Genomic DNA, 15,470 nt, shown 5'->3' on the forward strand with positions numbered 1-15,470 from the left:
CGCCCCTGTCAACGCTCGCGCGCAGGCTCCACTGAACACACCAAAGCTCTGCTGTACGGGGACCTTGTTCAATGCACAGAGTTTTTAATTTGTCAAAAAAATCTCCCAAAAGTTTGTTGTTAAAACATATAAATCAGTGGCCCAGATGCGCTGTATGTTTTCCCAGGGCATGAAGTTTTAGTAACTCCATCTCCTACTCAGGAGCTAGCGTTTTTTTTCAGGCAGTCTAAAACTTGAAAACATTATGTGCGAACTTCTTTCCCCAAGGGGGTCCATTGACTGACAGCCCAATGCCACTCAGGCTCTTGGTCAAAATGTTCTGCCGGTGGTGCCAGACTTTGGAGACATTAGCAAGAAAAGCTGGTTGATTCACCAAAGCATCTACTCACTGCGCAGGATCTGGTGGAAAGGCCTCACTGAGTTTTGTGCATGTATGTGTATGTGTATATATATATATCAATCACATAACCGACCCACCAGACTTTTTTCTGCAGGCAAGTCTGCTTTGTGTGGAATGAGGGCAGAGACGGCTCAAAGCATATTACTCAGTCGTAAGTAATGAAAATAATTGTGAGTCTTACAAGCAATGTGTACCAAAGGCAGACTTTATTCTAAGCATTCTCTTCTGGGGCGCACTCTACTCAAGAGCGCTTGGTCCTCACACCATGTGCAATACAAAGCGTTCTTGGGATTGTGGAACGCACAAGCAAAATTAGGCCTACCCAGCCCAGGAGCCCCGTGGTTGCATTTATGCAAATGGCTGTTACTCCTCACTGTTCAAGCTCAGGTGTTTTGGAATCATGCCGCCTAAATGTGAAAGCAGAGCAAGGAAGCAATTTCACACCGCTCAGTCGTCGTGGTGTGGCCCCACCGGCGCGGCGCGCGTGTGGGTTTAGGCGTACATGGTGATGTACTGTGGGCCCATGTTCCCAAAGTAGGAGCGTTCCCACTCGCTCATGAGATCGAAGTGCAGCGGTCGGTGGCAGAAGTTGCACTCTGCAGCCGAGGGCTGCTGCAGGGGCATTCCAGCCTCCTTCCACGCCTGGACCAGGCTCTCTGCAGAAAGGAAGACACAGACAGAAGATGATGAAGTACTGTAGATGTGTCAGTCCTAAACACTCCCAAAACTCAAAAGAACTGGCACCCACCCTAAAACCCTAAAGGTAGCATGCACCCCAACTGTACCCCTAATGGCACCTCCACCCAAGCACCAGTGCCCTGCTTCTGGCCACCCTTTGAAGTCCAGGACCACTTACCAACAAAGTATTTCATCATGGGTGGAGTGTGGTGGGGTGAAGGGGCCAGTCTGAGCAGCTCCTCTCCGCGTGGGACTGTGGGGTAGTTGATGGCCTGGACGTAGATGTTGTGATCAGAGAGCAGGAGGTCGCAGATCCTTGTGTTCAGCGCAGCATTGCCCACCTTGGGAGTTTCAAAAAGTGATTGTCAAGGGTTGTATCCCAACAATAGAGGCCAAAACACAAATTCTACATTCTTTCTTCTCTAAGGTGGTGCTGTTTTCTGTTTTTATGTGTCATAGAGATAAAGGGACAGCCGTAAGCAATGCTGTTCTCAATGCTTCACATCACAGGGACATAACAGTGCAGACCTCCATCCTCAGAACCCAGCTCCCCCTCCAGTCGCTCATTGACTGTATCTTTGCCTTTGACCATTTACACGTGCTACACAATTACCAAATGCACACACTGGTTACCAACAAACCTTGAGTGATTGAAAAAGCCATTGTTCTGTCTGTTACAGCTTATGTTGCCATCTTATGAAAGCACACCTGAAAACTGTTTGATCTTAGACTGACTTTCAAGAGAATCAATAGTGAAGGGGTTTTCAAAGAAATGAGGCTATTCAAGGTGAACATGTGAATGTTTTTGTAGAAAGTTGTAAAATAGCTCAAACAATCCTTGCACCTACTGCTTCGTGTAGCCGACAGCTTACACATATGTGTAGTTTTCAGGCCATTTTTAGCTGTTGATGCTTTTAAGGTTGTTAAATTAAGTTGCAATGAGTCCAACAACATGTTGGGTTGATGAAATGTGGCTGGGCCAGCTGATGACTAACAAGGCCCTCATTATGACTTCGGCGGTCATTTCAGAAGACCACTCAAGCCACAGGCGCCAGAACACCACCAGTGCTGGTGGTCTTCCGACCACCATATTATGAGTACTGAAGGATTTCCCCCACAATTTGGGCAGAAATCCTCCGTCAGAGGCACAGGGGCGGTTCCACCACCAGTCCTGCCCCACCAAAAGGACTCTGCCTGCCGTATTGCAACCTGTAATATGGCCTGGGGGTGTCCTGATGGCGGGGCGCTGCCGGCGGTAGAAGCGCCTGTTCCTGTTCCCTGCTGGACGACCTCCTCGCCAGGCAAGGTAAGTCGATTATCTGACAGGGGAGGAGGGTGGGGTGTGTTGGGTGTGTGATTGTGTGTATGGGTGTTTGAATGTGTGTGTATGGGTGTTTGAGTGTTTTTTTATGATTGTTGAAGTGAGTGTGTGTTGGAATGTTTGTGTGAATGTGTGTATGGATGCGTGTGAGTGAATGCGTGTATGGATGCGTGTAACTTCGTGTATGTAAGTTTAGGTGAATGAGTGGGGTGCGGGTGTGTGTGTGCGTGCATGTGGGGAGAGGGTGCTGTTATGGAAGGGGGCTGGGGTGTGCTTTTATGGAAAGGGGTGGGGGTAGGGGAATGCTGTTATGGAAGAGGGTGGGTGTCCGGGGGTGCTGGATTTGAAGGGGGTATTGGGATTTAGCGGGGGTGGTTAGGGGAGTCGTCTGCCGGTGACAGGAAACAAATTCCCTGTCACCTGTATCCTTTCCGCCAGGGTTTTCGTGGCAGTGCTACTGCTGCGAAAACACTGGCAGAAAGCGGACTCGTAATGCCGCCGGCGGTCTTCAGTGGACCGCCGGGTCGGAGATGTTCATCTCTGGCCCGGCTGTCCATCCGCCCTGGCGGTACCAGCGGGGATGTGGCAGGTTGCCAGAGGCCAACCCGCCACAGTCATAATGTGGCGGTCTTCTCGGTTGGCGGTGAGACCGCTACCGTGGCCCTGGCGGTCTTAAGACCATCAGGGTCATAATGAGGGCCATAGTCTCATTCTCACTCACCGTGAAAAACTCCACCTCCTACTGTGACAATCTACAGTTCATTTGATTTGTTGACACCTTGATTCTGGCCCCGGCTGTGGGGTGAGGGCCTGCTAAACAGGCTCCGCTCCATCTGGATCACAGACCTAGATTGGCACTGGAAGATGCTTACAATCTTATACCAGTTCTCCTATAGGTTCATCTGCAGATGTGCACACTGCCTGTGTGGGTGGCTGAATATGGACTGGACATGGAGAGTGTTAATGTTTGGAAAGGGGTGGTGTAATCTTTTATATTCATTGACCAAGAATGTTCAACTCATCTATCTTATCTGTAGTCTGTCCCCCTCTGGTTTATTCCTTCCATCTCACCACTCCTTCGCGTGTCCCCTCTACCTCCTCATCGTAGATTCTTCTGCTGTTTCCTCTGGGAATCTGAACTTAGAGGAATCCTTCACCCTTAGTTACATGGCGTTCATACTTTGACCTATTTATTGTTAAATGTGTCCCCCATGTTAGGTAGAATTCTGCTGGGATCATGTAGTTTGCTGGCACCTCTTGGTGCAGCAGCACTATATGAAACTGCGTAAAATAAGTCAATACATTTATTGCTACTGATGGGGCCTTCTAAGCACATATTCAACACCTTTAGAATATCCCCAGACTTGAGACGGGATCCAGAGGTTTTAGACAGCACTGTTTCCGTACTCCAGTAGGTGGTGTTGTGCGGCTCAAAGCCAAAAGTGTTCCGCCCAAAATTGTGACCAGTGGAGCTGCAGATAAGCAATCACCCCACATACGTCATCAGTTCTTTTCTTTCCGCGCCTGCCTACGCGGATCTGGAGCTCCACCCCTACTTTTTATCTGCTGTTGGCAAGTGTTTTTCTTCTAAAAACGTTTTTCAACCTAGAACTATCAGTGAACAAGGGGATTGTTTTTAGAAGAGAACCACTGGGTGGCATCTGATTCTGTCACATTGGCTGCTTGGAAATGTGTGCTTGGATGGGAGAAGGTGTCTGCAAGTGAGAAGTGCTTAACCTCATGTTAGTGCATGGATAGCATTACATACAGGGATATCCCGAGAGAATCACTTATCATAGGTACCTGATAATAAAGAGAACATTACTTTGGGTATAGCCATAAAGTACCTTTAAGTAATGGATCCTAGATGCTATCCAGAAAATATTTTCTTGCTGGGGAGAGGATGTGGTGTAACAGCCTGAGCCGCCGACTTCAGAACTGGGAGAGCCACATTCAAGTCTCGGCGTCGGCTCCACATCCTGTGATTCTCGGCAAATCTCTTAATTTCTCTGTGCCTACAATTCAGCGCTTTGAGACCCTCATGGGTGATTTTCTGCGCTTTACAAATCCTGAGTTAATTATTATTTCATATTATCTCAAACTCCCACCTTTGGCTTGGTCCTGCAGCGTGTATCAACCTACCTCAGAGGAAGGGACACACATGATGAAGCCTGCCACAATAAGGTGGGAGAGGTGTCCCCTTCCAGTATCTAAGGGGGTCCGGATATACTCATAAGGCACAGAAGGAAGGATCCTGCAGTCTCGGACCTCGGTACCAATGGTGTTTATTGTCTCATCAAAGTCAGCCAGCCATCATCTATAACCGTTGAGATGATGGGGGTGATTAACCCCCACAGTCAAAGAGAATGGAGAGATTTGGGAGGTGGATTTTCTAATCAACCAGCCTAGCCTTAAGGTGTCTGCTTGGAGCTTGCCCTCATTCCATGTAGAATGTTGGCCTCCCTGGCTCAAACCATCCAAGAAGGGCAGGATGCGGCCAGATATGTAAATTGATATGGCCTGGATACCACAGACTGTCGCCATGCATGGCTGAGATCCAATGTATTTTTGGGGGAAGACGTCCATTATGGATAAACTTTTCAACTGAGTTCACCTACTTGGCGAAAAGGCAGATTCAGCCCTGGAATGCTTCAAAGAGGTTCGGGCCGCACCGCAATTACTTGGATCTCTCAACTGCTGCTGGGCAGTTCTGTCAGCTGTCTCATTCCTTTTGGGGGCACTCCAGAAGGTGGGTGTACCGGCAGCACCAAGGCCCCTGATACCTGCAGTAGGCACCCCAGTCACTTCGGGGTCAGGAGCGAAGATCAAGCAGACATTGTACAGGCCATCCGGCGCAGCGACCATCCGAGTCCACTACCCCTGCGGCATCAACCTCAGAACTGCTTTAGTTTGCCCTCAGTAGTGCGCAACTATCGTTTAAGAGTCAGCACCAGACATTTCCCCAAAGGATGGCAAAATATAACACATGGATGGATAGGCCCTTCAGATAGTTCAGCGGTGCTACTCCTGTCTGACCAACTGCATCTTCCGCCTATGTCAGAGTCGCTGCCAGGGGAGCACCTGCCCATCTTGTTGCAAGAAGTACAGGCTCTCCCTCCGAAGGGACCACAGAGAGGATAACGGCCTCAGAAATAGTGGTTGGTTGTTACTCCTACTCTTTTCTGGTGACAAAAAAAGGACACAGGCCTTCATCCTGGTTTAGTTCTCTACCCTCTGAACACCTTTCTGCGGAAGGACAAATTTAGGATTCTCACTCTGGCTCAGGTTCTAGCTCTCCTGGTTCCGGGCGACTGGATGGTGGTCTTGGACATGCAGGACACCTTCTTTTAAGTACCCACCCTGCAGGCCCACAGGGGGTGCCTGTAGTCCAGATTGGGGTAGGAATACTTTCAGTTTGGCGTGCTCCCTTTTGCCTCACCAGTGCCTCTAGGGTGTTCACAAAAGTGATGTCTGCGGTCGTAGCACAACTTCAGAGAGTGAGGATATCATTTTTCACTTACCTGACGACTGACCGCTGAGCTCACCACAGCCAGTCCTAGACCACCTGCAGATGGCCCGAACCTCCTAACGTCGCTAGGGTTCCCGATCAGCATTCCATAGTCACACCTCACTCTCTCACAGAGGATCCCTTAAATTGGAGCCATCTTGGACATGGTGTAATTCATGGCCCTCCCTCCGGCATGACGAGTCCAGGACATTCAAGCTATGATCCTGATGTTTCAGCCTGTGTCCTGCGTCTCAGTGAGGGTAGTGCTGAGACCCCCTGGCCTATTGGCCTCCTGCTCGTCGGTTCTGCCAGGTAGCATATGTTGGCTTTGCACTGTGATCATAAGTCTCAGTGGGCTCAACACCGAGTGAACCTGTTGGACTCCATCCATGTTTTGAAGGAGACTGCAAAAGTCCTGCAGTGGTGGGTCCTGAACCGCATTTGAACCAGCAGCAGACCCCCTTGGTTCCCCAGCCAGAGCAGATGGTGGTGACGAGTGTGTCGCTGCAGCCTGGGACAGACATCTGGGAGAGGTGGAGGTCAGTGGGCTCTGGGCTCTGTTAGAAACCTTACTCCACATCAGTCTGTCCTTTCTGCTGGCATTGAAGGCCTCCCTACCATCTATGAAAGGGAGGCTGACACAGGTTCTCATAGGCAACACCTTGTCAAGCGATGCTGCAACAGGCAAAAATTGTGGCCTGGCGTGGAGTCTGCAGTACAGATCCTTTGCAAGCTGAACTGTCAGACATCTTGTTATATGCATTGTCCCGGCCCAGCAAAGACTTGCAGTGGACACTACTAGAGGTTGTTTACCAGACCAGGAACCCTTATTTAAATCAAGTGTATAAGGAGATTTGTAAAATGTTGGCTCATTTGTTTCCCCCCCAGTCACTTTGTGGGGTCTTAATGTGGTTCTTAGGTTCGTCGTGTTTTCCCTTTGAGCTGATAAACAGCTGTTCTTTGCGTTGTCTGGCTCTGAAGACTGCTTTCCTTATTGTGATTATTTCATCCCCACCTGTGAGTGCGATTCAGGCTGTCCGTGCATCTTTCCTACACCACCTTTTATCCGGACAAACAGCTGTTGAGGACCAGAGCTGTTTTTTGCCAGGACATACAACCTTTTCACAATAGGCTATGCATCTCCCTCCCAACGAATTTGCTTCGTCTCACTCTTCGAAAAAGGAGGATAGGCGTCATTGCCTGGACCCCCCAAAAGTGCCTTAGGCTTTTAAGTCAATCACCCCAAAGACCATTGGGTTGACAACTGGCTTTTTGTGGGGTTCTCTGGAACAAAGAAAGACAAGGCTGTGCTGAAAAGAGAACTCTTTCAAGGAGGATAGTCCTCTGTATTAAAATCTCCTACTCATTGGCCAGAAACAGCCTCCGGAAGGACTGAGGGCTCATTCCACCAGGCCAAGGCTTCATTCACTGTGCTGGCACGTGCAGTGCCTGTTCTGGACATAGGCAGCAATGTCCGCGTTCACAAACCACTGCTGCCTCGAGCCAGGTCTGACCGGAAGGGCATTTCACCAGTTCGATCCTGCAAGGCCTCTTCTTCGAAGCCGTTCTAGAGATTCTCGACTAGGGAAGGGCGTGATTTTTGTATCTTTTCTGAAGTAGAGGAATCTGGGGTTAGAAATGATCCATTAGAAGAACAAGTCACTTGCCTTTGTAGTTACCTTTCTGGTGAAAACACTAACTGCAGATTTCTCACTGTCCTCACCGAACCCTCCACCCTCATCTGTGGTGACACTCTCCATCTTTTCTTATAAAAGGTAAGAAATGAACCTCTGTTTAATATTGGGCTCTGTGTCCGAGGGCGCGGACACAGCCAAGAAAGACACTGAGATCAAGATGCAGGGGCGGCTCCGTTCGTCACTTCGGGGGTGGAACAAAGTCGACGCCAAGCCGCGTGATGCCACTGACCCGCGCGCAGGCGCAATGCTGCGTAATGCTTCTGGATCCAGTCTGACGCCTGGGGATACTCCAAAGGTGAAGAGTCTGCTGTTGCCGTATCCACCAGAAAGAGCGTTGCCGAAGGTAAGTAACTTGTCCACTACTATGCAAGTTGGCTGCTTTCTGCAGTATGTTCTCTCTCAGACAGTTAACAACCCTTACATCTATCCTTTTAAATGGGCCAGCTAGTGATTTAAATTTCAAATCCTTCCTCCAGTGGTGGTAGTTTAAAGTAGGGGTTTCAAGTTTGCTGTGGTTTGTGTTATCAAATAGAAAACGCCTTTCCTGAGTTGGACCTGACGCTTGCTATCTTATTCTAAGGTGCCTGGTAGCAGGGTCATACTCGACCCAACTACCAGGCACCTTAATCTCTCTTGAACAAGAAGCACAACACCTGGGAAGAGACATAAAGGCACCAGCCCTCCAGGCAGACAGCTGTTACAATACCTGCAGTGAGCTCCTTCACTCAGACTCCTGCCTGGGACTTTGTGTGTCCAAGAAACTACTCAAGTCTGACTAGTTTCACTTTCAAGAGACCAAGAATGCCTTTCCAGAGGAAAGCTGGTTTATGTTGACATTTTATTAGGAGTAAAATGTTAATTTGCCTTCATTTGCCATAAAGCTTTATTTAACCCAGCTGTTCTGTGAGAGCAGGCCTTCTTGAAACCAGCTACCCTATGACTCAGCAGCGCGTTAGGAAAGGATGAACTCACTGCGCAAGAGTTAATTTAGCTCTGGGTGTAGTTTCATTAAGCAATGAGATGGCTGCGTATTCGTGTAAGAACTAACCTCACACCTGCCTTTCCTTGTATAAGGCTTGAAGAGACACAGTGAATAATATTTTATTTATACCTGCTGAGGCAATCATCGCAATACCGAATAGGGTTCAATTCTTAATGAAAAGGGGAAGGCCATTTCCTGATCTGTAGCAGACTGTATTCCGGCCTTCAATCCTGCATTTTCTGCTCTGTGGCAGACTGTCTTCCGGTCTTCAGTCCTGCATTTCCTGGTCTTTCTGGCCTTCAGTCCTGCATTTCCTTCTCTGTAGCAGACTGCCTTCTGGTCTTCAGTCCTGCATTTCCTGCTCTGTAGCAGACTTTCTTCTGGTCTTGAGTCCTGAATTTTCTGCTCTGTAGCAGACTGTGTTCTGGTCTTGAGTCCTGCATTTTCTGGTCTGTAGCTGACTGTCTTCTGGTCTTGAGTCCAGGATTACAGGGAACTAAGTCTGCCTGGAAAATGTCTTTGTTTGGACTGGGGCATGTTTCTGCTCCTGGAGCTGTGCGCTGGGGAGGGCCTTGTGTACAGCATCCATTTTAGGACATCCTTATTCCTCACTCCTCAACCCTACTTCTCATCCCTGCTTCTTGTCCATCATCCCTGCTTCTTATCCATCATCCCTGCTTCTTATCCATCATCCCTGCTTCTTATCCATCATCCCTACTTCTCATCCATTATCCCTGCTTCTCATCCATCACCCCTGCCTCTCTTCCATCATCCCTACTTCTCATCCATAATCCTCACTTCTTATCCATAATCCCTACTTCTCATCCCTTATCCCTACTTCTCATCCCTTATACCTACTTCTCATCCCTTATCCCTACTTCTCATCCCGGCTTCTCATCCATCATCCCTGCTTCTCCATCATCCGTGCTTCTTGTCCATCATCCCTACTTCTCATCCATCATCCCTGTTTCTCATCCATCATTCATCATCCCTACTTCTCATCCATAATTCCTACTTCTCATCCCTTATCCCTACTTCTCATCCCTGCTTCGCATCCATCATCCCTGCTTATCATTCCTACTTCTCATCCATTCTTCTCATCCATCATCCCTACTTCTCCATCATCCCTGCTTCTTGTCCATCATCCCTACTTCTCTTCCATCATCCCTACTTCTCGTCCATCATAGATCATCTCTGCTTTTCATCCATCATCCCTGCTTTTCATCCATCATCCCTGCTTCTCATCCATCATATATCATCCCTACTTCTCCTCCATCATCCCTACTTCTCCATCATCCCTATTTCTCATCCGTCATACATCATCACTACTTCTCATCTATCATACATCATCCCTACTTCTCATACATCATCCCCACTTCTCATCCATCATCCCTACTTCTCATCCATTACATCATCCCTACGTCTCATCCATCATCCCTACTTCTCATCCATCATACATTATCCCTACTTCTCATCCATCGTCCCTGCTTCTCATCCATCATCCCTACTTCTCATCCATCGTCCCTGCTTCTCATCCATCATCCCTACTTCTCATCCATCGTCCCTGCTTCTCATCCATCATCCCTACTTCTCATCCATCGTCCGTGCTTCTCATCCATCATACATCATCCCTACTTATCATCCGTCATCCTTACTTCTCATCCATCATCCCTACTTCTCTTCCATCATCCTTACTTGTCATCCATCATCCCTACTTCTCATCCATCATCCCTGCTTCTCTTCCATCATCCTTACTTCTCATCCATCATCCCTACTTCTCATCCATCATCCATCATCCTTACTTATCATACATCATCCCTACTTCCCATCCGTCATCCCTACTTGTCATCCATCATCCCTACTTCTCATCCATCAACATCATCCCTACTTCTCATCCATCATCCCTACGTCTCATCCATCATCCCTACTTCTCATCCATCATCCCTGCTTCTCTTCCATCATCCCTACTTCTCATCCATCATCCCTACGTCTCATCCATCATCCCTACTTCCATCCGTCATCCCTGCTTCTCTTTCATCATCCCTGCTTCTCATCCATCATACATCATCCCTACTTCTTATCCATCATACATTATCCCTACTTCTCATCCATCATCCCTACGTCTCATCCATCATCCCTACTTGTCATCCATCATCCCTGCTTCTCTTCCATCATCCCTACTTCTCATCCATCATCCCTATGTCTCATCCATCATCCCTACTTCCATCCGTCATCCCTGCTTCTCTTCTATTCCCTGCTTCTCATCCATCATCCCTACCTCTCATCCATCATCCCTACTTCTCATCCATCGTCCCTGCTTCTCATCCATGGTATCACATGCTTGCTCATAGAAAGTGGATCCCTTTAGTGCCAGGGACTACTGTGGGCACAGAGGAAAGTAAAGGCTGCCTGCCAGGGTCTTGTGCAGCAGCAAAGGACCTCTGAAGACCATCCTCTTTTTATTGTTTTATTAAAAAAAAGAACTGGACGTGCTTTGGAAATGGCAATGTCTGCTCGTTAATGTGCAGGGTGTAAAAAAACAATAATACCTTGCGCTTCCCAGGGCTTCACATCTTCCCTCGCTCTACTTTTTACTCTTTTACTCCCAGACTTACAGTTCCTTAGATATAGACTTGTGTTCCCCATTATTACTGGTGTCCAAATTAGCCTGTGTGCAACTGTTTGGGGGTGTCATGTGATATTTACGTGAACCTACATTATGGGCAGGTCCACTGGAATTATGCGGTTGTGCCGTTGCGGAGATTTCCGCTTTGTTATAGTTCTGCCGCATTTGCCACATAATCGATCATCTGTCGCCTAATCTGCAGATTTTAACAAAAAAAACATTTTTTCTAGTTCAAACGGTTCAAAAGTTACTAAATGCATAGAAGCGTGTGTTGCCAAGCAGTGGGAGGCCTTGTGGAAAGCTGGATTGGTCACTTTTCTTATGTTTTTTGCTGTATTTGAATGATAAACTGGTCCTAATGGGTAACAACTAATGTCCACCCAGTGTCACCAAGTTTAAAAATGTCAAAATAATTAAGTTCTATAATTACAGAATGTGCTGCATTGTGCCGCATAATTTGTTTTTGTGTGTCTCATAATTCACTCAACCCTGCCGCATGAGTTGTCCCTTTCCTGATGCATAATCCCAGTGGCCCTGATTACGGGCAGGCAAATCCTGAATAATGGTGAATAATTGCGTCATTCCGTTTCAATTCATTGTAAACTGCTGCCCTCCGGTGGCCGTTTTTGATATAACCACTTTTTGTACTGATTAGCTCCTGTCTAGCAGACAGCACAATCTTTTAATTACGAAATTTATTTTGTGGGCTTTCGAAGAATTTACTGGGCCTTGCAGCCTGCCCATCACTTACCATTGGTTGGCCTCACTGTCACTCTTATTTAGCTACTTTTAATTCTTTGGCTTCCCTTCCTTTTCTTGTGTTTATTCCTCCCATGCAGAACTGCCTCTTTTCCATTGTTTTGATTGGATAACTTGCATCCTTCCACTAGTCACTTTTAGGGAACTACTTTTTTCATTTTGCTGAAGCAGTCCATCGAAGTACATGTGTTTTCCAGCATCCTTCCTCCTGGGCTTTCCCCCCCTGCACTTAGCGTTGCTCCTGATTCTCCCCTGCTAAGCTAACCTGGTTCCGTGTTGTGCTCTCTCCTATGCTGCTCTCTCGGTTGTGTGCTTCCGCCCAACCCTGCACTGTGTTGCTCTCTCCCTTGTGTGCTGTTTGCCCTCTCGTTTGCTCCTCCCCCCACTGCTCTATGTTGCTCCATCTCTTGTATGTGTTTACCTCCCATTGCTGTGTGCCTCATGCTTCATCAGCCCCCCCCCACACATACACACTCCTATACAGGTTCTTTCCAACCTACTCCTCCATTCTGTTTTGGAGGGCACAGCAGGTGCCACCTGTTGCCAAGTCACTCCTTATTGGAGAAAGTGATTTTGCACTAAAGAGTCAATCAAAGCAGAGGGTGCCCACATCATTCCCCGGGGGCATGCATGCGTGGGATCACATGCTTTCACATATATCATCAAGCATGCACACACCGGTGTAGTGACGCAGTCGCCACACAAAAGCCACATCATTCAGCCTTTTTGGCTTTTCTTTTTTACTGATGCTGTGTAGCATGAGAAAAAACTGTTGTACTTTTTTTCTGTTGCTACGCAACATCCCTAGAAGTCATTGGCAGACCTAACAGGTCAGCAGGCAAAACCTATGGGCTTTGCCAAGACTTGTTTTTACGTTTGGCATTAGAAAATACATTTTGCTTAAATATATATATATATATATATACACATATATATATACGCTTTAAGTGAGCCCTGTTTATCTGCTGAATTGTTGGTCTGTCATCCACACAGTACAGCATGGGGCACTGAATGAGTTCACTTCCACGAATGAGTAACTGCACTGTAAGTGTTAGTGGCCGTACTGTGCCCTTTCACAAGGTGTACTTCCTCATACAAAGTAGATCCCTTTAGTGCCAGGGACTACTGTAGTAATGTGTGTGTCTTTTTTTTTTAATACTGGGGAGGGGGCGTCAGGTTCCTCAACAATAACATTTTGCAAAAACCTTCATAAAACAAGCATTGACAAAACCAAAAGGCTGGCAGTCAGTGCTAGATATATTGGCCTTGACCGTGCTTGCTTGGCATCCATTCTCATCCATTTGCAGGTGAAGGGTTGCCTAATATACACTGTGAACTGACTCTTTTTGTGCAGTATTTGAACATTTTTGGTTTGCATTAAAACTGTTTGAAGCCACATTAGTCAAGGGGGGTTTATCTCCCTTGTTGACTCCACTTCTGTGTTCACTTCAGCTTCAGTTTTTCTGTTTTCTTATGTTATTCTTTTTCTTGGTATAGCTATTGCAAGTTCTTTATGTCTCCCTCTGTCATTGCAATGTTGGTTTGTTTGCACGTTCCCTACACACGTCTCAGACACACTCGGTCTCACTCACCCGGATGGGGATGATGTGGCTCGGGCAGTTGATGACGGGCAGGCCGGAGTCCATCAGCAGCTGGCGCATGTGCTTGACATTGCGTTGGTGAGCTCGGCGCAGGGCCAGGCCCTCCTCACTCTTCAGCACCCGCACTGACTCCAGGGCGCCCGCCAGGACCATGGGCGGCAGCGAGGTGGTGAAGATGAAGCCGGCGGCGTAGGAGCGCACCGTGTCGATGAGGGCTGCGGTGCTGGCCACGTAGCCCCCGACACAGCCGAAGGCCTTCCCTGTGGAGTGGAAGAGGCAGTGATGTTTAATGATACACAGCACCCATCTAAAGGGAAATGGGCAACCACAACTCAGGACTGCCCTCTGCCCGCCTCTCCCTGCGCTCGTCAGCGCTTCACACTCTCATTTCCCTCCCCCAACTCCTCCTGGCTTTTGACTGACTCTCCCCTCTACCCCTCTTGCGCGAGAGGTGACTACAGGTTATAGTGAGTGAGAGCTGGAGAGTGCCACTCTGTGCCCTCAGTCCTCCTCTCCATATTTACAGATATTTGGGCCTCATTACGACCCTGGCGAACGGCGGTGAGCTTGGGGTAAAACCGCCAACAGGCTGGCGGTGTTCCGGCAGCTATTATTGTGTGGAGTCCCAGACCGCCAGCCTGGCCACGGTGGTAAACACTGCCATGGAAAGGCTGGCGGTAAGGGGGACTTGGGGTGCCCCTGGGGTCCCCTGCACTGCCCATGCACTTGGCATGGGCAGTGCAGGGGCCCCCAGGCACAGCCCCATTGCGCATTTCACTGCCTGAATTTCAGGCAGTGAAATGGGCGAAGGGTGCTACTGCACCCGCTGCACATCAGCATTGCCGCCTGCTCTATTACGAGCCAGCAGCAATGTGGATGTGACTTTTCCGCTGGCCCAGCAGAAAAGTCGAAATAGGGAGCCAGAAAAACCACCAGCACTGGTGGTATTCTGGCGCCCACTGCCTCAGCACCGAGGTTGTAATGAGGGCCATTGTGAGAGTGAGATGATGAGGTGGTTGTAGGGGGTGCGGTAGGTGGCGAGGGCTGCTCCACTTTACTCTTGCATTCCTTTCTGAGGCTCGACAGTGAGCAGGGTGTGGTTGCCTGCAGTGATGCACTCACCCACAGACTCCCAGACAGATAAAGGGCTCCCTGGGTACACTGTCCCTCTGTGACATCAGATAGGGAGTCACAGGGCCAGGAGCCAGTGCTGCAGAGCTGACGCACTGTCACTGAGATGCCTTGCATCTTGTAGAGTGCTTCTGAGAGCCTTTGTCTCTAGCAGAGCACACTATAGACGTCTGAGACCCTTCCTCTCAAGCAGAGCGCAGTATAGACATCTAGACCCTTCATCTCTAGCAAAACACAGTATAGACATCTGAGACCCTTCATCTCTAGCAGAGCAAGGTATAGACGTCTGGACCCTTCATTTCTAGCAGAGCACAGTATAGAAGTTTGATACCCTTCATCTCTAGCAGAGCGCAGTATAGATATCTGAGACCATAATCTCTAGCAGAGTGAGGTATAGACGTCTGGACCTTTCATCTCTAGCAGAGCACAGTATAGAAGTCTGAGACCCTTCATCTCTAGCAGAGCGCAGTATAGACATCTGAGACCCTTCATCCCTAGCAGAGTCAGTATAGATGTCTGGACACTTCATCTCTAGCAGAGCACAGTATAGATGTCTGAAACCCATAATTTCTAGCAGAGCGCAGTATAGATGTCTGAAACCCATATCTCTAGCAGATCCAGCAAAGATGTCTGAAACCCATAATCTCTAGCAAAACACAGTATAGACATCTGAGACCCTTCATCTCTAGCAGAGCACAGTATAGAAGTGTGAGACCCTTCATCTCTAGCAGAGCGCAGTATAGACATCTGAGACCCTTCATCTCTAG

At 48.3% G+C, this 15,470-nt stretch overlaps 1 protein-coding gene across 2 annotated transcripts in view; it reads right to left on the bottom strand.

Moving 5' to 3' along the window:
- Positions 1 to 587: 587 nt before the first annotated feature.
- ALAS2 (5'-aminolevulinate synthase 2) overlaps positions 588 to 15,470 on the bottom strand; it is an 83,178-nt gene continuing 68,295 nt past the window's right edge. For both annotated transcript variants that reach the window (XM_069209372.1, XM_069209373.1), the window contains exons 9-11: positions 13,564 to 13,832; positions 1,257 to 1,419; positions 588 to 1,056 (exon numbers count right to left, since the gene is read on the bottom strand). In XM_069209372.1, coding sequence (XP_069065473.1) covers positions 893 to 1,056; positions 1,257 to 1,419; positions 13,564 to 13,832 — 596 coding nt within the window. In that variant the 3' untranslated portion in view covers positions 588 to 892. The remainder of the gene's footprint in view (positions 1,057 to 1,256; positions 1,420 to 13,563; positions 13,833 to 15,470) is intronic.

This window comes from Pleurodeles waltl, chromosome 10 (genome assembly GCF_031143425.1).
Source record: "Pleurodeles waltl isolate 20211129_DDA chromosome 10, aPleWal1.hap1.20221129, whole genome shotgun sequence".
Classification (NCBI taxonomy): Eukaryota; Metazoa; Chordata; class Amphibia; order Caudata; family Salamandridae; genus Pleurodeles; species Pleurodeles waltl.